Here is a 24,319-nt window from a genome sequence, read left to right as displayed (position 1 = left end):
TGTATATTAAAAGCTTGTTTTCCTGTTTATTGTGTCTAATCTTCATCTTAAAGTAAATAAAGCTGTCAAATAAATGTAATGGGTTAGAAAGTACAATATTTCCATCAGAAATGTGATGATTAAGTATTAAAAAAAAATGAAATTAAAATACTCTTGTAAAGTATAAGTACCTTCAAATTGTACTTAACTACAGTATCTGAGTAAATGTACTTAGCTACTTTCCAACACAGCAAATAAAAAAATATAACCAATCAGTGCAAAGTCCTTTAATACATTTCTGTCATTGCTGTTTATGGTAGTCCCTGCCTGGCCGCGGTCGCCCCCTGACGGTGAGCTCCGGTAGTGCAGCAGCGCCCCCCCCCCTCATCAGTCCTCCGTCCCTCCGCCTCTGCACTAGCTGCTCTCAAGTTCATAAACCGCTGGCTGTCTGCATAGTTTAGGTGGACTGGCCCGCTGCGTAAGGTACCGCAGCCTGTTGTGCTTTGGATGGACACACCGACTTCACTTCTACTTTAAGCTGTATATTCTGGTCTCAAACCTTTCGTCATTTCAACTTTAAAAAAAAAAAAAGTTTCTGGCTTTGTTTTTCTGACCAGAGTGATTTTTTTTTTGTTGTTGTTGACGGCGCGGTCTAACCAAGATGGACGGGTTGGAGACTAGATAACGGCTTCACTCACTGGATGTGTCCTTCATGTATTAACCGCTGGAAACGTGTCGTCTATTAGGTGGATGTAGCCGGACTGGGCCCGTTTCCATCCCGGAGGTCACGCAAACCTATAATGAACTTTTTCCCGCTGGAGTTTCGGTGAACTTTTCCCACGACTCGCCATGTCGGGAGTGGTCCGCACCCTGAGCCGCTGCCTGCTCCCGGCCGAGGCCAGCCGGGACCCGGGCAGCAGCAAGGAGGGCAGCCGGGAGAGGGACGCGGCGCAGGAGCGGGAGGCGCGGCGCCGGAGCCGGGAGATAGACGCGATGCTCGCCCGGGAGAGGAGAGCCGTTCGCCGGCTGGTGAAGATCCTCCTGCTCGGGGCCGGAGAGAGTGGAAAGTCCACATTCCTCAAGCAGATGCGCATCATTAATGGACAAGAGTTTGATCAGAAAGCACTTCTGGATTTCCGGGATACTATCTATGAAAACATACTGAAGGTAAGAGCACGGTTTCAGGGGGGAAGAAGAAACAGCCTGGGGCCTTCAGGAAAAAGCTCATTTCACTTTTTTTTTTTTTTCTTTTCTATTTCAGTGATATTTTCTTCATTCAGAACTTTGTCGACCTTGTAAAACCTGTGAATTCATGTTAAATAGGCGAAGGACAACGTTAAGGAGGTATATTGATAAGAGCTGACAGGGTAGTCGATTAATCAATTAATCATTGGAGACTTGTTGAAAGGAGGTTAAAGATTAGTCGGTTAGTTGAGAAGGTGACTGACAGAAAAGTAATCAGTAACAGTTTTCACAAATGATAAAGTCATTTTTCAAGACGAATATCAAGTTCGTTTAAGTGTTGGTTTAGTTTTTTTTAATGGTGGGAAACTGGATGTATTTCAGTTTTTTTTTTAATATTAGACAGTGAAGCAAACAGCCATGTATCAAATTAAGGACGCTGTGGTGTTATTTTGATATTGATAAAAGGATTGACCACTTAATCAATTAAATAAATTGGACAATTGATTAGGGGAATAACCATTAGTTGCAGCCCTATGCTGTTTTTATCTGCAGCTGAAGTTCTCACACACACACACACACACACACACAGAGAGAGAGAGAGGTCTGTTGACATAGTGCATATTTTTTATCCTGAAGTGCGTGTGTGTGCGCTGCCCCTTTGTTTGCTGTCATCGCTGGGCCTCCTTCACCAGCTAACAATACCAGACTATTCCTGAGGGATGAGCACATCCGCCCGAGTGCCACACAGCCCAGACAAGGATGATAAGAGCCTGCACTCCTCCACAGACAAGACAGTATTCAATACCTTCCCCCTCCCCTCCAAGTACAACAGTGTCGGTCCTGTCCTGTCTTGGGCCTGATCGTGAACACAATCCCCCTCCACACACACCCACGCTCTGCCACCCCCCAACCTCCGGAAAACACACACAATGCACGATGTGTGGGAGCTGATGGGTGAAAAAGTTACAGGATATAAAATGTCTTTAGACTATAATCACTAAACCACATATGTGCATTTAAATTTAAAAAAATATTAACATACCACATGCCTGTCATTCTCCAACCTAATTTGTCATTATTAATAATTCTTTGAATACTAAGAATAGGGCTGTAAATGACAATTATTTTCATTATCATTGAATCTGTATATCATTCTCTAAATGAATTTGTTAGTTGTTTGGTCTGTCAAATGTCAGAAAATGGTAACAAATGTCACTCAGCGACTCACCAAAGCCTAAAATGTCCTGCTTGACAACCAAAAGATATTCAGTTTATTATGTGGAGTGCTAAAGGAAGCAGAAAATATTCACATTTTAAAAAAGCAAGCTGGAATCTGAACATTTTTAGCAATTTTCATTTAATAAAAATGACTCAAAACAATGCATTGATTATCTAAACGGCTGGCGATTGCTTTCCTTCTATTAACTGATTAATTATTTAACTAATCATTGAAGGTCTGAATAATGATAAATATTACAGGGTTGTAACTGGAAATTGTCAAAATAGTGAAAAATGCCCATTACAGTTCACGAATACAAATAAAATGTCACTAATTTGCTCATGTTCAGTTTAGAATCACACAAGACAAAGAAAAACAAATAGTTCTGTGGTTTGAAGTGTTTGTGGAGGTTAGAGCTCGCCTGCCAGGTGGAGCAGATTTCCACTTCATGGGAACCTAATGAGAGAGCGAACAAAGCAGGAAAAGAAGGAAGGATAAAGCTGAAAGAGAACAGGTGTGTGGCCCAGTTAGGCTTATGAACACAAACAGCATGGAGGTTGAGTCCAGGTGTGGTCCTGCTCATTGAATCTCAGTAATCATACCTTCACCAACAGATAAATCTCTGGTGTAATCCAGGTCAGACTGAAACCATTTGTTTCTCACACATTAAACTAGAACTGCTGGTCTCAGTCTGTCGAGCCTCAGACATCTAAGGTGGGTGTGGTGAGTTACTTTGCTCTTGGCCCATCCGCTTACTTATAAGCTCCATCTCTTCCCTAGAAGAGAATACACCAGTAAATACCGACGATTAAAGATGCTTAGTGCTAATTTAGTCTTTTATATGTTGAGTACGTGATGGCTAATCTCCTCTCTTATCCCTGCTGGATAAAACTGGTAATGAAGCTATATATCGAGGCGCTGCTGGCATGCTCGGGTGCTGTGTTTTGTGTCACTCAGAGTCCGGTCCCTCGTGGACTCTGCAGGCTCAGAGGGGCGGGTGTCGTGTTCGAGGAGGAGTTCAGTGCTGTTCACTGGGTGGACCATATCAATGCAGGAGGAAAGCTAACTTGTAATTATGACTCTGATAAATGAAACCGGACTGTGCCAGTTCCAGACCTGTGCTTCAGGCCAGTCTTAGTAATGCAGCAGACCACACAATGACTGTGAGAAGTCATCAGCTCAGACATCAGATTTTCATGGTTTTCATGCCCATGTGTTCAGATACTGAAGGCACACAAGACAAATACCAAGACCCCGGCCCTCTGTCATGGTCTGTTTACCTTTCAAAGTCGTGTTTCATAGCGATGCTCCTCGTGGTTTGGATGAGGGTGAAGTTTTGTTGAGGTCAAGTCAACAGGAAGCCGAGTTTGATGGCGAGATTCAAATGCCAAATCACCCCATTTAGTTTTGTGAAATAGTTCTCGGAAACTTTTAGTTGCGTCTGCTGCACATGATGTCACAGACTGCTTCATTCGAAGTTGTACAGGCAGAGGCTGCATCCTGTTAAAGGACACCGTCCTCGTACTGGAGTATTAAACCTACACTATCACACATCTAAAGTTGCCTTTGTGTGGTCCTAATCAGGAGGTGAACTCTGACTTCATCACCTAAAACAATCCTCCTTAAGCAGACAAAAAAAACAACAACACCACCACCACGATTAAATCAAGATTAAAGTCAATTAAACTCGAGTTTACAACAGAAGCTCTGAAATTTACCTTCAACACATGGGAACCAAATCAATGATAAAAACATGTTTGTCTGTGTAATTATGAGCATGTTCAGACTCGTATCTTCCATTATTTACACACTTTAATGAACGCAACATCTCAGGAAGGCCTTCAGGGACTTTTCTCAAATTTGGTACAAACATTCACTTGGATTATAGGTTGATCTGATTTAAAATTTGGTACTCGTAGGTCAAAGGTCATTGTGACCATACATTAAGAATTCATACATTTAATTAACAAATTAGGTCAACTTCCCTGTCACATCAAAATGTTACGTAAAACACTTTTTATGGCGGTGTTGCATCAGTCATTTTTGTGCAAAAGAACACGAGTCATTCTCACTCACTTGCTTTCATAGTCGACAGATCTGCAGCACAGTAATATAACTGTGATCGCCCCGGTGCATATATTTTTCTTGGGCTCCTCCCCTCCCATGTCCCAGCATGCTCTCATCCTTTGTAACTTTGCACAATACAGCAACCAAGTCAAATAAATGGTGGTGTTTATAAAGATTTATTTTTCCTTTTTTCTTAAACATGCAGTTTTGGAATATTTAAGTAAAGACAAATTCAGATATCCTTCATAAAATAAGCTGTGACTCAAACCAATACGTGTATAAAATAGGACGGTGAAATATATACCTGTCACTGCATTTGATGATGACTTTCCAAATGCAAAAAGCAAATGTTACACGGCTCGTTTTCGAAATGAGAAGATATTAGCTGTGTAAAAAAACAGAATGACGATATGGAAAACTCACCAGAGTAAGTAGTTGTTATTATTAGAAAGTAGCTGCCTCGTCTGTGGGTAAGTCATGTGCGTATGTACATTGAAATGAAATGCTGCCGGTGCCAGTTTGCCAGCTGAACAGTAGACGCAAAGCAGAACAAGAACATCAAAGCTTAATAAAGCAAATTACCATAACAATATTAAAGTCAAATAACCTTTACTTACACATTCTTACGTCACAAATTATGGATGCAAATTGACGCCTGCCTGGCTTGTGGAGACAAACAACCATAAGGTGGAAATTCTAGTTTATATTATTGTGGACACCCGAGTACAAACACAATGCCTGATAAGTATGAGGTCATCATGTGATACTTCTGGATACTTGCTCTCATAAGAGAATAAGAAGGATCTGCTGAGCTTGTTATGATGAAGTTATTTAAGGCAGAACTGAGCCACATTTACCAACTTATATGACGGACAGGCAAAGGCTGAGCGGCAGGAAGACAGCCAGCCATGTAAACGTGTTAGGCACACAGGAAGAGACATATGACTATGGAGGATAATGCAACAAATGCTACAGATTAGTAAATTGATAAGGTTCATGTTGGCTCACCGTCAGAAGCAGAGCTCACAGCCTGGATGCGAGTCAGGACTCACTGACACTGAGTCATTTCACTGCCAGCATGCTGGTGTTGGATCTGTGTGTGTGTGTGTCTTTGTGTTGAACACCAGTCTGGGATTTCCTCACTTGTTTAGTTTGTCCTCCATCTCACTCATTCCTGGAAACAAACACATCAAATCCCGTATCAGACTTCAAAGCACAGCAGTGAATCAGGCTGCACACACACCATAAAAAAAAAAACACACACACACATTTTAGCTTCTTTCTTTATATCCCCCTTTTTTTTTTTATATAACCTTACTCCTGTCACACAACCATTTATCTTCAAAGGGTGAATCTCTCGTCTGAGATTGCTCTTGGTTTTTGCAGGATTTTCCTTGTCTTGAGGTTGAGCTGGGTCAGGTGCTGCTAAAGCTTATACAAGGTGATTTATGTGTTCATGAGTCACTGACAAAGACACACACACACACACACTCTCTCATCCCTTAACCTACTGTGACCCCCTGAGACACTTGTAGCTTCAGTCCAACATGATGTCAGCCTTGTAAAAGACGCAATTGTGCAAAAAGACTTTAATAATTCAACAGGTTTTGAACTTTGCTTTGATACATGCTTCCCATTGCAGTAAATTATTAAGCGAGCAGCAGGGTTTAATACATCAGAACCAGCCTGTCCCACTACATCAGAAATCTGAAGTGCCGAGTTAGTTCACATTTTTCAGTTTTGTCTTCAGGAGGACCTTCATAGTTATTGCACTTTGTTGTTCAAGTGGAGAGTGACGGAAAATAGCTGCATGAAAAAGAAGACCATGGCTCCTTTCTTGCCTCTGCACAGCTGGCCAATCGCTGAGTGAAGGTGGTGTGAATGTCGGGTCGTCAGTTCTGGAAAGTTAAAGAGACACAGATCTCGAATCTGATGTCTTAAAGTTGTTTTGGTGTCACTAAAATGTCAAAATGGCTGCAGAACACTTTAGTAGTTGTTGAGCTCAAATACGTAGGTGGCAGGAATATCTGAATATCTGTGTGGTGTGTTGTTCAGCCTGAGACCTCCCACACAGATCAGTCCACATGGTTCTCTTCAGAAAACCACCTGCAGCCAAACACGCGTGTTATGAGTTTGTGTGTTAGACACATGTGCTTCAGTGTTAAAACTACTGTGTTTACAAGTAATGCTGCGCTCAGCGTTGATGGTTTTCCCTGGAAGAAGCACACAAGTTTTTTTTTTGTTTTTTTTCCATACAATATTGCTGACATTTAAGAAAAGCAGCTGTTCTTCCACTGTGCTGATTGTGTGTGTGTGTTGTGTTTCTGCAGGGCATGCGTGTGCTGGTGGACGCCCGGGACAAGCTGGGCATCAGCTGGCAGAGCTGCGAGAACGAGAAGCAGGGCATGCTGGTGATGTCGTGGGAGGGACGAGTGGGCGCCTCGGGGGTCGAGCCCAGTGAGTTTCAGCTGTACGTGATGGCGCTGAGCGCGCTGTGGGCCGACGCCGGCATACAGGAGGCCTACGCTCGGCGCTCCGAGTTCCAGCTGGTGAGCAGATCAGAGACGTGGTTTTTTTTTTTTTATTTTATTGGTTTTTTTTTAACATGCTCGACGCAGTGATCCCACATGTGTTTCAACTCTTTTTTTAAATTTCGTAGCAGCTTTTAACAAAACGCCATTTAGTTGAACTTTTCTGCTCACGTGCTGGTTTTCATGCACTTTCAGGTTCAACATGTGATGTCAGGGTTTGCACTGTTGTAGCTAAAATGGTAGATGGTGAACTAAAGATCGGCCTCGCAACAAATTTTAATCAGACTCGTGTTTGTTTTCACTCCTGAACATGTATACGTGGATGGCTGATAGAAGCTGAGCTATTGGTCAATATTTCTTCATACCTTGCAGAAGTGCCTCCTGTTGTCCAAATACCTCTGTTGGGAAGTAAATAGCTCTTTATGACGGTTAAATACATATTTTATACTTAAATGGTAATATTTAAATCTGTTGTTCGCTCTTCTAACAATACACTGGTTACAGTAAATGAACAAAGTCTCCAAGTCTGAAAAGTGAAGCTAGTATGGAAATGCCTTAAAGTGCAACACCGCTGAGGGCCACTCGGTCCTGGCGCCAAAAACGTTCTGGTTCCATTCAAAATGCATCTACTTCTCTCTTTAAATGCAAAGTCAATTATTTTTTCCACAAGTCATTATAGTGTCATTCGCAGAAACATTCCTTTTAATCAGTGTTCTGGTGGTCTTTCTGAAAATATTCCATCATTATTTCAATATTAGGCCTCAAAGAGACGTATTTTTGGGGATGTCCCTGGTTGACACGACATGAGGTGCAGTCAGGTTTCCAGTATAGTTAGATTCGATGCAGTGTCCTCAGGCTCTCAGTCAGATTCACCTCTTGCTCCTTCACAGCTCTTAAATTTGGTCACTTGTGGCTCCAAAAAGTCAAAATGGTGACAGACACAGGTTATGGTTAAGTGGCAACCCGTCACCCAGTTGTGGGTGACGGGTTGCCACTTAACCATAACCTGAAACAATGGGGGGAAAAGTTTGTCACATTATTCTATTACAGAGAGAAAAGTCTCCCAAAGTACGAGCTGTGTTCGATTAACCCAATCAGTGACCTGTTTTAACAACAGAAAAACAGCATCAAAGCTTTTCACTATTATCTGAAACCACTCATGCAGCGATCTAAAGCAATCCCTCCCAATCTTTTTAGACCTGTTGACACGACATGACGTCAACTGATTGCTTATTTGTATTTTTACAAGTCTGAAAAGAAAGAATTATTCAAAAGAGTTCAAAAAATGTCAGTGAAGTCGGACAAAAAAATTCAGGTGTACATGACAGAGTCCGTTTTCTAGCTCAGATATGTTTGTCTCTTCACCCATCATCATCATCATCATCGGCCACATCTATTCGTTGAACTGGTTCACCAAAATTTCATCAATCATGCAAAAAAAAAAAATACCTGTCTCTGGTATATTTATAGATCCTGAATCCAAATATGTTTTCAGAATTTCTCCATCACTCATGGTGTTTTTTTCTGGACAATAAAGAGGGATGTTATTGAGGCCAAATGCAGGTGAAAACACTTGTACATTTTAAAAGTAAGTTTATCTGTGTTTTAAGTGTACCAACAGCATTATTTGTGAATAACAATGGTGTCACTTTAAAACCTTGCTAGATAGAAAAATTCTAAAAACAGATTCTAATTCAGCGTAAAAGGTTTTTCTATTTTAGTTTGTGGGGTAAAAAAAAATAGTGACAATATTGTTGAACAGTGTTATTATATTCAAATATTCCCAAATAAACCACTTCATAAAATGGTAAATTCTGATGTTACTACTATACATATATCAGTGCATGGCAAACAGCAATTTGTGGCTTTTTTTTCCTTTTCCTTAAATCCCTAAATAACCAGGACTCGGAGGAGTCAGCAGCTTTGTTACCCATCATTCCCCTCCATCATTTCTGTCTCCTCGACTGTGAGCTGTCGAACTGATGCCAAAGGAGAAAAAAAAAAATCACCTTTCCTAAAAAGCTATACTCCGTGTGTTTTCCAGTCGTGCTCCTCCTGCAGTGGAGAGCAGCAGACATCTGCATGGTAACTGATTTTCCACAGCCACTGATTTAATGATCTAAACATCAGAGAAAGTAACTGGATCATATCACAAATGTTCAAACCCGTCAGCTGGAAAAAAAAAAAAACGTCACAGTGAACTGCACAGTGCTGATGGAAGTATTTATTGTTTCTCTGCGTAACGTACCTCTCTCGCTGTTTGTTTGGAGACTTTCCAACGGCGTCATTATTTTTCTCTGTAGTGGAAATGACGGCGGTGAAGTGGAGCCCTGTGGAGTTTGATCTGCCACGTTACACACAGCGAACACAATCTGAATCGGCTCGTAGACGGCATCTTTTTCCTTTTAACTCTAATAAAATAAACACACTCTAGTCAATACCAGTGAGGGGCACACAACACTGAAGGTCTTCTATTTTTTTATCTTCCATTTATAAACGGAGATTAGATGGAAAATAGTTATATTTTTATGAAAAATCAAGGTGTTTCTAAAACGGGGTCTGTTGAAATGTTCTCTTTTAAACATTTAAAAGCTTCAAAAACACCTTCAAAACACATGATAAGATTACACTGGCGACCTACAGGTTTTGTTGTTAGAGAGGAGAGGACTGGTTGTAATGAAAGTAAGAGTCCAACTCTTTCCTGAATGTATCTTAAGATCTGATTCATCGCTCCCTTTTGCTCACGCAGTTGATTTGTTCGTTGTCATGCTCGTGGTGTTGTTCGACGTCTGTGTGTCAGTCAGTCATCCACTTTGGTCAGGACAGAAATAGTTTAAATGATTGGATGGATTGCCACATGTGCCACCAGCAGATTTAACACCAGATTTAACTTATCCAATAAAAAAGTATCCCAGTACGTTTATGTTAAGTGCATTAGCCCAAAATGTGCTCTGAAGCCTGTGACTCCTGGATAACTTTGATAATCGCCTGACTTTTTGTTTGACTTTTTCTCTGTTGCTCTCGTTAGGTAAACATTTTTGTTTTTTTAGTAAGTTACTGAAATAAATTTGTGATCCCTCCACCTCCTCCAATCCAAATTTGAGCTTTTCCAAAATTTTAGCTTGTCCAATACTTTGGTTTATGACTAACTACCCGTAAAACTAATTCTCAACATCCTCAGCTGCACTCTACGTCGGTTCATGTGTGTTCTTGCCCACTGAAGCCAAGGCTGCAGACTCATCGTCCTCAGTGTGTCTCTGCAGACTCATCGTCCTCAGTATGTCTCTGCAGACAGCCTTGGGAGGGCGGGATGAGTCGTGAAACACAGACAGAGCAAAGAAACAAATGAAGCTACTGTCACACTGAGCTGAAATGAAACGATTGCACAGGAATTAAGTCAACAATGAGTTACTGGTCGTAACTGCAGTTCTATGACTACATTCGTATTTTGTTTCTTTCGGGGGGGCGGGAGGTCCTGTTGGCGGGGCAGCCCGCCCTCCCAGGACAATCGTTGAGGAAACACTGGTCTTGTTGTTTTATTTTTACAAGGCAAATTGTTTTACCATTTCATCTCCATCCACTACCCACTTCATCCTGAACAGGGTGTCGGGGGAGCTTTAGCCTATTTAGCGGACATTGGGCGAAGGCAGGCTACACTCTGGACATGTCATCAGTCCATCACAGGGCCCATTTCATGTCAAACAGGGCAAATATATATTATGTCAGTTAGAGATTTGAGAGCTTGAGTATGTATGCTTTGTAATTGAGGCTGAAAGGACAAGCATGGCATAAAACTATATCTCCCAACCAGACTAGTTTTACAGAAGAACTGAAAATCTCAAAGAAATAATGTAAACATTTCCAGAAGGAATAACACAGGAAACCTGGCAGCTCTTTTCTTGCTGTCTTTAGTCAGACCATCCTTTTTTTTTTCCCCCCCAGATGTCTTAAGTTCTTTTTTTTCTGCTGTCGTCGGAGAACCACAAAAATTAAATCTCCATGAAAGCAGCCACTTTCTATAGTTTAACGAACAGTTTGTGGGAAACGGAACAGCCAGAGAAACGCTGAGTTCAACAAGTGTCTACGAATACGCTGTGACGGGCCCGACAGACTGTTAATGACACATAATGGTTCAGAATGACCAACGACCATATTGTCAACAGAGCGAATGTCTCACAGCTTTGGCATCACCAGCTGGGCTCGTTGTCAGTGCGCTCTGTATTGGCTGCTTCAGCTGCTGGTTACTTGGACCTCATTGAAAGTGACACGGCAGCTCTACTGTCTGCTGCAGGCTGTAAGTTTGACCTTTTACTCTGTTACACATTTATCAGTGACAAAACAATCTGGAGTCAGACAGAAGCCACTTCCGTCTCCCCCGCACTTAAAATACTTTGTGTGCGTGTGTGTGTGTGTGTGTGTGTGTGTGTGTGTGTGTGTGTGTGTGTGTGTGTGTGTGTGTGTGTGTGTGTGTGTGTGTGTGTGTGTGTGTGTGTGTGTGTGTGTGTAAAAAAAGAGATGTACAGCTTTGGGTCAGACTGCTTTGTCTTATCTGGAGCCGCTGTGTGATAAAGTTAGCATGTTGCAGCTGCACAGGCCTGCAGACATCACTCGGTCTTAAAAGCCAGTCCACTTAGAAAGCATGTGGAGAAGTCACATCGCCTGCTTCTATTTGATCACGTGTATCGATTCACTCTTGACTCCGAGATGCCTGCTGTCACGCAGATCTGCTGCTGTTTATATGCGGTGAACTTTTATAACGGTGTCCAGAGTCTGTTTGACCGAATGCTTCAGGTCACCTGATGGGCCTCTCGCGTCTTGCTTTTATTTTAAGGTGGATTCCCTGTAAGACTGGCAATATCTGCATATTTTTCTTATTGTCAGCAAATCCCATAAAGAGACCGAACGATGCGTTAAACAGCCGATGTGTGTTCGCCTTAATCCTCTGTGTCATAGACTTTTATTTTAGATTAGCATCAGTCAACACTGAATCTGAAGCCATGCTAGCAGCTGTGTGAGGCTATACTTGCAGTAGGCATGGGTGCCCTCAAAGGGGGTGACGGGGGGCCCCATGATAAAAATGTACTTGTCACCCCAACTGACAAATCCCATTCATTGTAATCTCTCTGTGCATCACTTTGTGTCCGGAGAAAGTTTTGTTAGCCTTATTTTGACTGTATTAACTTCGTGTGTTGGCATCCCATGTACTCTGACCTGACATGATAATACAGCCTGTTGGAATTTAAATTATTATTCTATAATGTACGTGCTTTGTTCTCTAACAGGATACGCACATGCTCACAGAACTGAAGTTATGTCCAGTAACTGTGAGATTTTGAATCCAAATTATGGATATAAAATGGCTTGTTGGCACTTATGAGGTTATACAAACCACTGAAGTGCTAAAAGTAATAAGGAAATTGAGTGTGAAATTTGATGTGTGATCATTTGGAATTGCAAAATATGATGGGCTGGACATCAATAAAATCTTGTTGTTTTTTGTTTTTTTTTAGCTCATAGCAGATATTTAGGCAGCCGCACCCTTGATTTATTGGTGATGATGCATTCAAACTGGGATTTTATCAGCTAATGATGTGATTCCTAGGCTCATTTTAATAGAGTTAATCTGATCCTTGCTAGATCGAACAATAACATGCAATATAGCCCACTTGGAGCTACAAACAGCTATTACTGAATACCTTATTGGCTCTGAGCCCAGGTCTGTATTTTTAAGGGGTGTCTCTTCTCTGTGATTTCTGAATGTCTATTCCCTGTGGATGGTTGAGTTCTGATATGAGCTGCTGCAGTCGGGTACGATTGGTTTTTAAAGCCCCATAAAGCTGCTGCAGCAGCTGACTGCGTCCGTAAACTGGCCCGATCAGCAGACCAAACTACGCCTAAATTTCTGTCGGTTTTTATAATACCAGCGTGGCGCACCGTCTCATTCACCTCGCGAAGCATCTTTCTCTCGCGTCTCTCTCGGTGCCTCCCTTTCAACGATCCCCGGGAAGCAACACCTCACTGTTAGAAAACCTCTTTGTCTGGACCAAAGTGGTGGAGAACGCCGTTAGATCGACTGAAACGTAAAACGCATATCAATGAGCCGAGGAACATGAGAACTGTAATATCTCCCGAGTCAATCCCACATCCACCATCCGGCTCCCCTGAGTACTCACTAATCCACAGATGGAAATTGTATCCAACACGTGTTGAAGTCTGGTTCCTTAAAAACTATAGTGTCTAGCGGTTTATAAACACAGTTGTATTGCTGAAGGAGCACACTGGAATACGCTGTGACATCAAGTGAGGAAATGGAGAGTTTCCGGTTGAAATTATTATTATTATTATTTTTTTTAAATGAATTGTATATGTCTTGCAATAGAGACAATTAAAAGAAATGAATTTGTCAAAGTTAACGTATTGACATTTAAAGGTGGATTGATTGATTCGTCTGCTGTGAGCTTCGTTTTTAGCCGCTGCCATTTGCCCCGGTGAAGTTACTGCATTACACATTAGTACAAACTCAACACTTCCTGTATCTGTTTCAAATTAAAAGCCCTGTACGGTTTCAGTAGACAGGAACCCTTCATTTCTTAACAAGGCTTTTATTGTGAAACATTTGCAGGAACGTATTGAGACTGAAATCAGACATTGATAACACCTTAGCCTCAATTTGCTGCAACAGTGGTTACACAACTCACAACAGTGTTTGTGTCTGCACACTTAGCACTACACTCTTATTTTTTTTTAGTTTAAATGGCCTTTTTCTTCTTTTTTTTTTTTTAAATTAAAACCATATATTTATGCGCTCTGTTTAGCATTAACATCTTCAGTAGGAATGGCTCAATAAGTGAACTCTAGGTTTTGGTCTTCTTTTTGCGGCATTTGTTGACAATATGAAGAATATTAAGCAGCGCCACCCTTATCGTTTCACAGCAAGAAAAACGAAAATGTCTCCTGTGGAGTAAATGTGCCGAGCGCCTCCCCTTTCTCTCCACGCTCTCAAGAGTTTTTCCGGGGATACCACAGTGAGCTTTTCCCAGGCACAGCTGGAGCTGGGCCACAGGGAGATGGGGAGAGGGAGGAAAGAGACGGACAGAGGAAGAAAGAAACGGAGCAGAAAGTAGAGATGAGCAGGGAGGGAGGGGGCGGAGTGGGGGTGGAGAGAGATTCAGACAGTGAGGGGAAAACAAACCGAACGGGAGCACATGCAAGGACTTTGTTTACGTGCAGGATTTTCTGTGTTCCCACCACACCCAGATAACACAGTTTGATATGGGACAGAAACACCAAAACCTTCTTCGCTTGGCAAAAGCAAGACCATATATCAAGCAGTGACAGGAAACTGTGGCCGTTGTTGTCTGCAGCAGCACAGAGCACCCTGAATAAAGGAGCTATGGGTTTAGACTTTAGACTTTTACGTGGAATTTTTAAGCCCCACAAAGGTGTGAAGAGGCAATAAATACACACACACACACACACACACACACACACACACACTGACTTCAGCCTGGAAGTCTCTGCTGCTGTCAATGAGGAGCTCCCGTCCATTTAACGTTGGCTAATGTGCACGTGTTGTTCTCATGACGACCTAAAAGTAATCATCATACTGTATAAACAGTTTTTTCCTTTTATGTCAAGGAAATAAAGTATAATATTCAGGTTGAAGAGTTTAAGAGTAGATGTGTTTTCATTAACTTAGCTCTTAAAATCTACATGGGGAGAGAGTCCTCTTGCACAGAGACCACCATGTTGTAGCGTCGTGTTTCTACGGCAGCCCAGAAGAGACAAACCAAACACCGGCTCTGGACAGGGACTGTCAAATTTTTCAAGCGTTTCATGGCCACGAGTTTCTCCTACTTGGAAAGGGAGGGCGAGGGTGAGGCAATCTGCTGCCTCACCACTAGATGCCACTAAATCCTACAGACTGCTCCTTTTATTCTCTGACGTAATCTGAACTAAAATCTAACTAAAACAACATTTTTCCTTTTTACCTGTCAGCGTTTACGTTAATTAGGTAAAAACGAGAACGTTTTGTGAGATTTGGTTTTACAAAACGCTGATATGCACCTGCTGTCGGAGACGTTAAAGTTACAATCTCAAAGATGTCAGTTTTGTTATCTGTGGCACCACCTGTGGAGATAAGTGGTAATTGCAGCTTTTTGGACTTTAAAGAGATCCAAACAGTGTCATCTTTGTGATACAAACGAGATGAGGATCGATCCTGTCGCACCACTGGGTGCCTTCAAACACGTCACTAACTGTGCACCCAGCTTGTTCAGTCCTTAATATCACAATAAACATAAATGGACCGCAGGCTGTTGTTTTACCTCAGTGGCGTAGCAGACATTCATTTTAATGGAAACCTTTGAGAATATTACTTTTTGATAATTTAACGAGCAAAAAGCCAAAATATTTGATAATTTGCTATTTGTATTAATGTAAAGTGACTATATTATAATCTTTGGCCTGATCTTTGTCTGAGGTGACCTTTCACCTTTCACCACAGCTGCTCCTTCCCACTGGACCTCACTCCACAAACACATTCACAACCGTCTGTATAAAAGGAAGTAATCAATCTTTTTTTTTTTACTTTCAGCAAGTCTCTGATAACAGTATTATATGGATGGACATTTTAAATACAAAATTATTGATCAGTTAATGCAAGTGACACATACCTGTGTCCACACACACACACACACACACACACACTGCAGAATGTGAGCTTATTCAGGTCTTTGCTGTAGTAAAGCCTCTAATCTGCTCATACGCGCCATGAATGGAGACATTCCTCCTGCCTTACTCAACCACACACACACACACACACACACACACACACACACACACACTGTGCTACATTTTACCTTTAACTACCTACAGCTCTGCATTACAAGGCACTATAATTCATCCTTGGTTTGATGAAATGAATTTAGTTTGATGGTTCCACTGCATGAATGATCACACTGTTGGCAGTTAGAACATATGTATAAAAGATGTATGTATGTATGTATGTGTGTGTGTGTCTTTGTTTGCGTACGCCTATCCCTTCATCTCTGGGAATTCCCCTCTCCCTGCTTTTCCCCGCGACCAGCCCCTCCTGCCGTTCACGTCCCGCTCAGCCAATCGGAGTCCCCCGGCTTTGTGTTTCCTATCGATGTGACACTGTAGGTCAGCGACGGGGTCGCGAGTTCACATCTCACTCGCACAGGGGTCACGTTTCCTGGTTGCTGTGCGACATGTCGGCGGGACAGCAGGACGAGTTTTTACTGGTTCTGGTCGATCGTGTTTGGAGAAGACAAAACTTCTGTAAAGTTGGGGAAAAAAACTGGAATAGTCTTATTGTGTGTGTGTGTGTGAAGGGAGTGCTAAAACGACTTTGTAACTGGGTTCTCTCTGACTCACTAATCCCCTCCCTCCCCCATGTCTCTCCCCACTGTTTTCACACACACAGCTGTTTCCTGTTGAGTGTATTTAAGAGACAGCGAGAGGAAGAAAGAGGTTCAATTTAAAAAGATGATTTCAATCATATATCAATTAAAATGTTATATATCTACCGTTTCATCTTAAAACCAGGGTGTTAGCCCATTCACAAGACATATACTCAGCAGGACAATGCAGACATGATGTTCGCTGTAATGAATTACACAACTCAAGTTTCATTAGTTCGCTAATTGATTTTCAAACAGCTGCTGAGGGGAAACAACATCCAACAACATAAACTGTCAAAAATAGTCTTAAGTAGGGATCATTTTAATATGATTTGATGGCTTGCTCACACATTAAACATGATTAGAAGGAAGGCCAGTTCCAGTCTGGTTCACCGGATGTTGAGTCAGCAGAATAAAATTATTCTGATCATTTGCTCTCTAAAGACTCCCAGAGCTCAGTAAAACAGTGCAGCATGCCGCGATCATTATTCTACAACCCAGTTTATTGTGTTTCTCCTTCCTCTTAGATGAATCATGTTGATCTCATTTTCTAAATAGCTCACCATTTGAGCTATTTCTTCCATTTCCTTCCCTTTTCTGTGTGAACTCAAATATGAGTAAAATGTGGAAGTCTGTTTCTGGTTTGATGCAAATAAATGTGGGGATTCATGAATTCATCACAGGTTTTCAGTTGCTGCCTTGTGATGCAGCCGCCTGCCCGTCGTCTTCTCTCCGCTGTTCAGTGTTTGTTATCTGGAGGTTTTGTTCATTTTTGGCTGCAGTGAAGCAGAAGCTCTAAACAAGACGCTGATCTATTATTCCCCAATGAAGCTATTAAGCCAAACAAATGGCAAATTGTTCATTTATGAATCCAGTAGACACGGAGCTACATCAGCGCTCGTTTGGTAGTTCGTAGGTGCATCTAAAGCCCAATGTTGATTGTACCTTTTAGCTCCGTTTTGGTCTCCACGAGCTCCTTAAATAAATATCCATTTGTTTAGCTGCTACATCTGCCACTCTGAACTTTTGTTCAGTTCTTGAAAGTGGGGTTTGTGGCCCATCACGCCAAAACAATAAGCCGAAAGAAGCGAAAACGCTGAATAAGGTCAAATGCCAAGTCTGGTGATCGTTCTCTGTGGGTTTGTAACTACAAGCAGCCCTTTTTCAATTACACGTAGCCGTTTGAGCCAATTTAAATAGTAAAATATTGCTTCATGCAGCTTTAATGCCGTTTATGGAGCTTTAAAGAGTCACCGAGTCAAAGGTTCTGTGTTGCAGGTACGCTTAACGTAATGATGTGGTAACACTGATAAAAACACAGGTCATATAAACACAATGACCCCGTTTTAACACTGAAGGCTGTAGGTAGAGTTTCTGCTCGTGTGGACAGGTTGATCACTAAAGTGGCAACGTAAGTCACAGAAATATAACAGGACTGATAAGATTATGGTTGGTCACAGCTGCCCTTTGTTGCATCGATTGATGTATTATTAAATCAATAACCACATGACGGCATCTATGAAATCTGAATTACATAAAGGAGAGAAATACAAGAAATAAAATTGCTTTAAAAATCTGATTAAATGCTGTACTTTGGATCTTTTAAGTTTGGTTCATGCGTAATAAGATGGCTCAGGGCCATGTTGCAGCTCTAATGGATTTTTTTTTTTTTTCCCCCTTTCTTGTCTGCAGAGTGAGTCAGTCAAATACTTCCTGGATAACTTGGATCGTATTGGACAACTGGTGAGTCACTCACTAGTTGAATCCGTCTTCGTATCGATTCACTCATTTCAGCTTGAAGGAAAACTTCTATCTTTTTTTATTTTTTTTTCAGAGCTACATTCCAAGCAAGCAAGACATTTTGTTTGCAAGGAAGGCGACGAAAGGGATCGTGGAGCACGACTTTGTCATCAAAAAGATTCCTTTCAAGATGGTGGATGTTGGAGGGCAGAGGTCCCAGAGGCAGAAGTGGTTTCAGTGTTTCGACGGGATCACATCGATACTCTTCATGGTGTCCTCGTCGGAGTACGATCAGGTATATTTCTGATCAAGTAATGCTGATGAAATGTGTGTCAGGCAGTCTTTTGACTCTTACAACTATGAAATGGACAAGAGGCACTAGAGAGACACAAGGTTACACAAAGCTCTCTTTGTATTACGCTGAGGATACTTCATTGTTCCCACAGTCGTGGCTCCAGTTCAAATCACCGGTCATATGATGACGACTGAATCTGTAATTGGTGCACAGATCAAAACAAAACAGGATAATGCTGCGCATGTGTGGTTCCAGGTCTTGATGGAGAACCGCATGACGAACCGTCTGGTGGAGAGCATGAACATCTTTGAGACGATCGTCAACAACAAGCTCTTCCTGAACGTGTCCATCATCCTCTTCCTCAACAAAACAGACCTGCTGGTGGAGAAGATTCGCACGGTGGACATTCGCAAGAACTTTCCAGAGTTCAGAGGAGACTCGCGCAGGCTCGAGGACGTACAGGTACGCAGAGATTTTCAATGTAACGGCAGTAGTGCACTAAAGGACATTCTGTACCTAAACGTACGGCATCATCCCATTTGTACAATTATCGCATTTCGCCCCATTTCGAGTCAGGCAATTTGACAGATGACAAATTGTTTAGTTTCAAGCATACACCTGTTTAGTTGTATGAACATGAATCGCAGGATAAAAATGTTCACAGTCTCCAGTTCTGAAAAGTGAAACCAAAGCGGAAGAGCGTTGGAGCGGTAATACCACTAGGGGCCACTAGGGGCTGGCTTCAATCGACCCTTGTTCAACTTCTCTAAGGAAATACATGTTTTCCATAAGTCATCATGGTGTCACTCATGGTCCATCTGAAAATAATTCCAGAATAGATGGGATATTAGGCCTTTAAAAAGCGGTATGTTTGGGGGGCGTCCGTTTGATTGACAGGCCTGTGGTGCAGTCAGGTTTCCGCTACGATCCCCAGTCGCTCGTCTTGTATTTGAGCTAATGTGCTGCATATGCATGCACACACACACACAGACTCTGACTGTCCGTCCTCTGCTTCTTCCAGGCATTCCTGGTGACGTCGTTTAGTCGTAAGAGGAGAAACCGGGGGAAGCCACTTTTCCACCATTTCACCACTGCAATAGACACAGAAAATATCCGCTTTGTCTTCCACGCCGTCAAGGACACGATCCTGCAGGAAAACCTCAAGGACATCATGCTGCAGTGACCTTGAGGCCGCAGACGACGGCTTCGCTGACTATAACTGTGAAACCAGCCGTGGATCGGGACTCGGAGGACTCCTGAGAAGGTCCACTTTGCTTTGACCCTGCAGCCCACGAACATGTGTTAACGGTGACCTGTGGAACAGTCAAGTCGACCCACACCGAGTGGATCTAACTGAACTCTGAGCCTGAGGAGCCGTGAAGTGACTCTGGACCCATTGACCTATATTAGCCCCCGTGGAAACCCTGCATTCAACCTGTACAAATATGTCTATGCTGGAAAGACGGTCGCCTTCTTACACAGGTTCAGCTAATGTAGGAAAAGAAAAACGTAGAGGAAAGCACCAACTACATGACATGAGCACTGAAAGTGTTTTTCCTCTTTTTTTTGTATATAAGACTAATGACAGCCCTGTCACTAAACCAAGTCAGACTGCTGCCTGTTGAAGATGTGTGAGAGAGAGAGAGAAAGAAAGAAAGAAAGAAAGAAAGAAAGAAAGGGGAAAAAAAAGACAGACGGAAAGAAAGACGAGCAGTTAAGAGCAAACTGAAAAATGCCTTGTCTTAAAGTACACGTGACAGAGGGAGAGGGTTGAGAGGGTTTGGGCCCATACTGGTCATATGCTGTGTTATGTGATAAGGTTGCACAAGTGTTCCTGTCAATGAACTTTAGCAGAGGGGAGAAGCTCCGCCTGACCTCTCCTGCGCTGTCTTCTCTTTCTTCTTCTGGTGTTTATTCTCTCGTTCCTGCCATCGTACAAGAGATGAACAGCTGCAGAGAACAAGTCTTATTCTTCTTCTTCCTCTCCTCACAATAGACAGATTGTTAGTCTCCTCCTCCCTCTCAAGCAGAAACTTAGAGACTCATCTTGATTTAAGGAAACGCCCGCACACACACACACACACACACACACACACACACACACAGAAACACACCGCTCCTGGCGTTGCATGATTTATGGTTCATCTCTATCCCTATGCCTTTCTTGTCTTTTCCACTCGTCCCACCAGCACCCCTGTAGCTGCAGGACGTTAGCCTGGACTAAGCATGCAGCATATTACAAGTATTTAAAAGAAGGCTCAGAGACGTGGTTACACTGCTTGTTCCTGCTCTTTTGTCCTGTCAACACAAAGGGAACAGCAGTAAATGACAGGGTTGAACTGTAAATGAACTTATCGCCATGTTTCCGGCAGCCACTTTGTACTTCTGCAGCAGATGGGGTGGGAAGTGTTCCCCGAAAAAACATCAAAACAACAACAAGTGACTGAAACGAGCCAGACTGAACAAAATCACAGGGAAACTAACTTATCCAAGTTCTGGTAACACGTTTTCTTATTGTAAATTCCTAATTATTTCCTATTATGTTCCTGAAAAGAGTTTGACACTTTAGGAAAAGCATGAAATACCTATAAAGAACTGCGCCACTTAAATCCAAATAACTATTCATGCATTCTTTATTTATTATAGGAAATGGGATTTTCTCTTTATTTTTCGTCTACAGACAATTAAGCTAAATTGGTTTCCACCTAAACAACTCAAAATTTGCTGCTTCCAGTTTCTCGATATGCTTTTGGATTCAAATTTGTTGTATTTTCGGTCTGAAAGCAAAAACTTTGAAAATGTAACTATTATTAACATTTTAAAAGCAACGCTGGTCAATATTTTTGAACAGAAAAAAATGACCGTGTGCCACATTTTAGAGTCTTTCAGGTCATTGTTTTTTTTTTTTTAGTTTTGTTTTTTTTTAGCCTCCAACTTGTTTGATTCACTCTGATCTCTCTCACAGACTTGATTCCAGCTATTTTCAGCCAAAAACAAAAACCCTTAAAAACCACTGTACACTACTTGCCCAACATCAAACTGCAGACGGACAGCTAGCCAGTGAAAACAGTGAAGTACTGCGCAGCTAAAGAAAACTGACATTTTGGGCGAGTCGGTGGAGACCAAAAAGGTAAAAGAGAGCGAATATTAGATTAACATGCAGCAGGAGGCCATAATCATGACTCGAAATGAGTGACAATGCGCCGCTGCATCTACTTGATGTATAAATACGCCTCGGTTTGCCGACACATTTTATAACGGTGTTTTCGGTGTCGTGTTAATGGCTTTTTGCGACGCCTCGGGGTGGCCACAGCATTGAATTATCTAAAGTGGGTTTATAGCGGAAATATACCAAGTAATCAAAACAACAACAATCTTTCATGAAAATAATCATTTGCTGCCCTGTCGGACCAGTGGGCGTTAACTGGTAATGTAGAAAATAAATTAAAGGGGCTGTTGCTACGGTTACTTGCGGTTTAACATACTTTGAGCACTGATTTATAAAATGATGGTTAAACTGGCGACCAGAAGATGGTTCTGTTCACGTGATTCTGAAGGTCGCCCGCAAGTAAACCGGAAACATCTGCAATATCTCACATAGTTGCTACATTCTTAAAATCTTTTTTTTTTTTTTTCCCAGTGTAAAATGAAAATGTTGGTTTGATTCCCAATTTTTGCCCGATTTGCATTTTTTTGGTACGCAGCAGTAGGACACAGCTGGGCTGCTCTTCCCACCCCGAGTGTTCAGTCCACATGGCCTCGAGGGGAAATGAGGCAATCCATGAACACTTCCACACGCCTTATTGTCATACTGTATTCAACGGTGTCCATTTGTACGTGTTCATCGAGACGTCGTGCTCGTTCATCCTTCCTGTACATAGAATACTGTAAGTGTTTGACTGACACTGTGTGTACACCTTACAATACAAACACCACTCTGTCTGAAAGTTATCACTGTAACTGGTATGTTGCTGTAACATTTGTCGTTAACTAACCTAGATTTTCCACTCACACAAGTTTTTTTTGTTTTAGTTTTTTTTTTTTGTAAGTGTCGTCATTGCACTGGATGTGTGTGTCTGAGAGAAAATGACCAGAAAGGAAAACAAACAAAAAAATGTCTGGGGAAGAAAAAAAAAAAAGAAGAAAGGCAACAGAACAAATATACCGACTTTGAAAGACGAGCAGGATGGAGGATGAAAAGTCTTCTGCTGTCGTTTTTTTTTTTGTTTCCCAGTGCCTTGGCTCTGTGCTCTGTGGTTAAATACACTGCCGTTTGCTGACATGCTGTTTCTTTATTTTCTCAGTGTGGGTGTCTGCCGGTTTTCGAGTGTGTATGTGGCAAAGCAAGAAGTCGAGACCCTCCGAGCTGCAAAGCGAGAAGTGGTCGGAAGATTAGCGAGGAAGGGGAGATGGCGGAGGGTTTTTGAAAAATGTTTTGAGTTCAGGAAGGAGAAACTCTGGGGAAAAGGATCAATTCAAATATATTTTTCTCGTGTCCTGGGGCAATTTAATCTGTATTTATGAACATGAGAAGCTCTCCTACAAAGCCAGAAAGCAGAGTTGAAGCTCCTGTTAAGTCATACTGATGTACAGCCCCGGCTGACCACGGGGCCTCATTCCACATAATGTAATATGAAGCTCATCAGCTCCAGCTATCAGACCGCTGGGCATGAGAGTAAAGCTGAAGTCGGGCGATATCTCCGTTACCCAGCAGAGTCTGACCTTTGCTTTGGCTTTTAATCAGAGGGGGCGCTGCTACATAACAGACTCCGAGTCTCAGGAGAGAGGGAGGGAGCCCAACTAGACCAGAGTTTTAGTGTTGTTTTAGAAATCACTGGTTAACACACATTTATTTACACAGGAAGTGAGTAGAATGTAATTTCAGGTCCACGCATGCACACTGCAGAAACTCATGTGACAGCCCGTGAGATCTCTGGCACCAAAAACGCACAGAAATGACCTTGTGAATGGGCAGGCGCAGACTGGGGGGAGGGCCAGACAAAGGGAGGAAGAGGGAATACAAGAAAAAGTAAGAGGATGGAGGGAGGGAGGGGGGGTCATGTTTCCTCTGTTGAGCCCACTTCCTGTCCTGATCCCAAAATGGAGAGACTGTAAGTACGACATCCCTCTGCCTGTTTCAATGGCCCCCCACCTCCATTCCCTCTATTGAGACACACACACACACACACACACACATCAGAGAAACCCAAACCAGCCTCCTGCGGTATCCTACAAAGGAGATGAGAGGAAGAAGCAGGGAGCAGAAAAATATCTCCCCAGTGGTCTCTGAAACATAAGGAAGCCTTCGTTTACAGAGGCAGAGAGACGCAGGACATTCTGTCCTCCAGTTGCACTTCAACATGTGTGTTTTACGGGCAGCCTATACAGTTGTGTGTGTGTGTGTGTACACTCAGCGCTTTGGTCATTACTAAAACTCGTGCAGCATCATGTTAATCTGTTCCTGAAGTGGTTTATTTTCTATTTTAGAATAATGCTTTGATTTTGTAACATCTCACATATCTGCATACAACTTTATTTATCTTCAAAAACTGAACAAAAGACAGCTCTCAACATGACAGACCTTTTTAAAAGCAGATAAGTCAGCTTGTCATACTGGGAAAAAATACAGGAATGAGTTGTCTTTTTTTTTTTTTTTTTACTTTAACTCTTCAACCTGCTTGGTGATGTGAAGTCCACAGCTTTCTATGTAGGACGGATCACTGTCTTTGACTATAAAGCTGTTCATCACATGTTTCAAAATGGTTACATATAAGTTCTCAAATGTAAAAAAAATGTCGAACTCAGAGAAGCTGGTTTAAATTCTTGGAACGGCAGTTTAGATGCTATGAAATAAATAACGGTAAACTCATTTATTTAG

The 24,319-nt window shown here is 42.1% G+C and overlaps 1 protein-coding gene across 1 annotated transcript; it reads left to right on the top strand.

Moving 5' to 3' along the window:
* The first annotated feature begins 418 nt into the window (after positions 1-418).
* On the top strand, positions 419-22,721 carry LOC138209143 (guanine nucleotide-binding protein subunit alpha-12-like). The gene is made up of 6 exons (XM_069167525.1): positions 419-1,146; positions 6,781-6,999; positions 18,099-18,149; positions 18,241-18,441; positions 18,697-18,903; positions 19,463-22,721. The coding sequence occupies exons 1-6, from the start codon at positions 829-831 to the stop codon at positions 19,622-19,624; spliced, it is 1,158 nt and encodes a 385-aa protein (XP_069023626.1). The 5' UTR covers positions 419-828; the 3' UTR covers positions 19,625-22,721.
* Positions 22,722-24,319: the final 1,598 nt, after the last annotated feature.

Source organism: Embiotoca jacksoni, unplaced genomic scaffold, assembly GCF_022577435.1.
Source record: "Embiotoca jacksoni isolate LCO1_2020_lvr unplaced genomic scaffold, fEmbJac1.0.p SCAF_4, whole genome shotgun sequence".
Lineage (NCBI taxonomy): Eukaryota > Metazoa > Chordata > Actinopteri > Embiotocidae > Embiotoca > Embiotoca jacksoni.
Note: the sequence above shows the minus strand (reverse complement) of the source record. Positions and strands in the feature narration are given on the sequence as shown.

Coding starts and splice junctions, on each gene's coding strand:
- LOC138209143 (XM_069167525.1), top strand. CDS start 829: ATGTCGGGAGTGGTCCGCACCCTGAGCCGCTGCCTGCTCCCGGCCGAG. Junction 7,000..18,098: donor GGCGCTCCGAGTTCCAGCTG/GTGAGCAGATCA, acceptor TCTTGTCTGCAG/AGTGAGTCAGTCAAATACTT. Junction 18,442..18,696: donor CCTCGTCGGAGTACGATCAG/GTATATTTCTGA, acceptor GTGTGGTTCCAG/GTCTTGATGGAGAACCGCAT.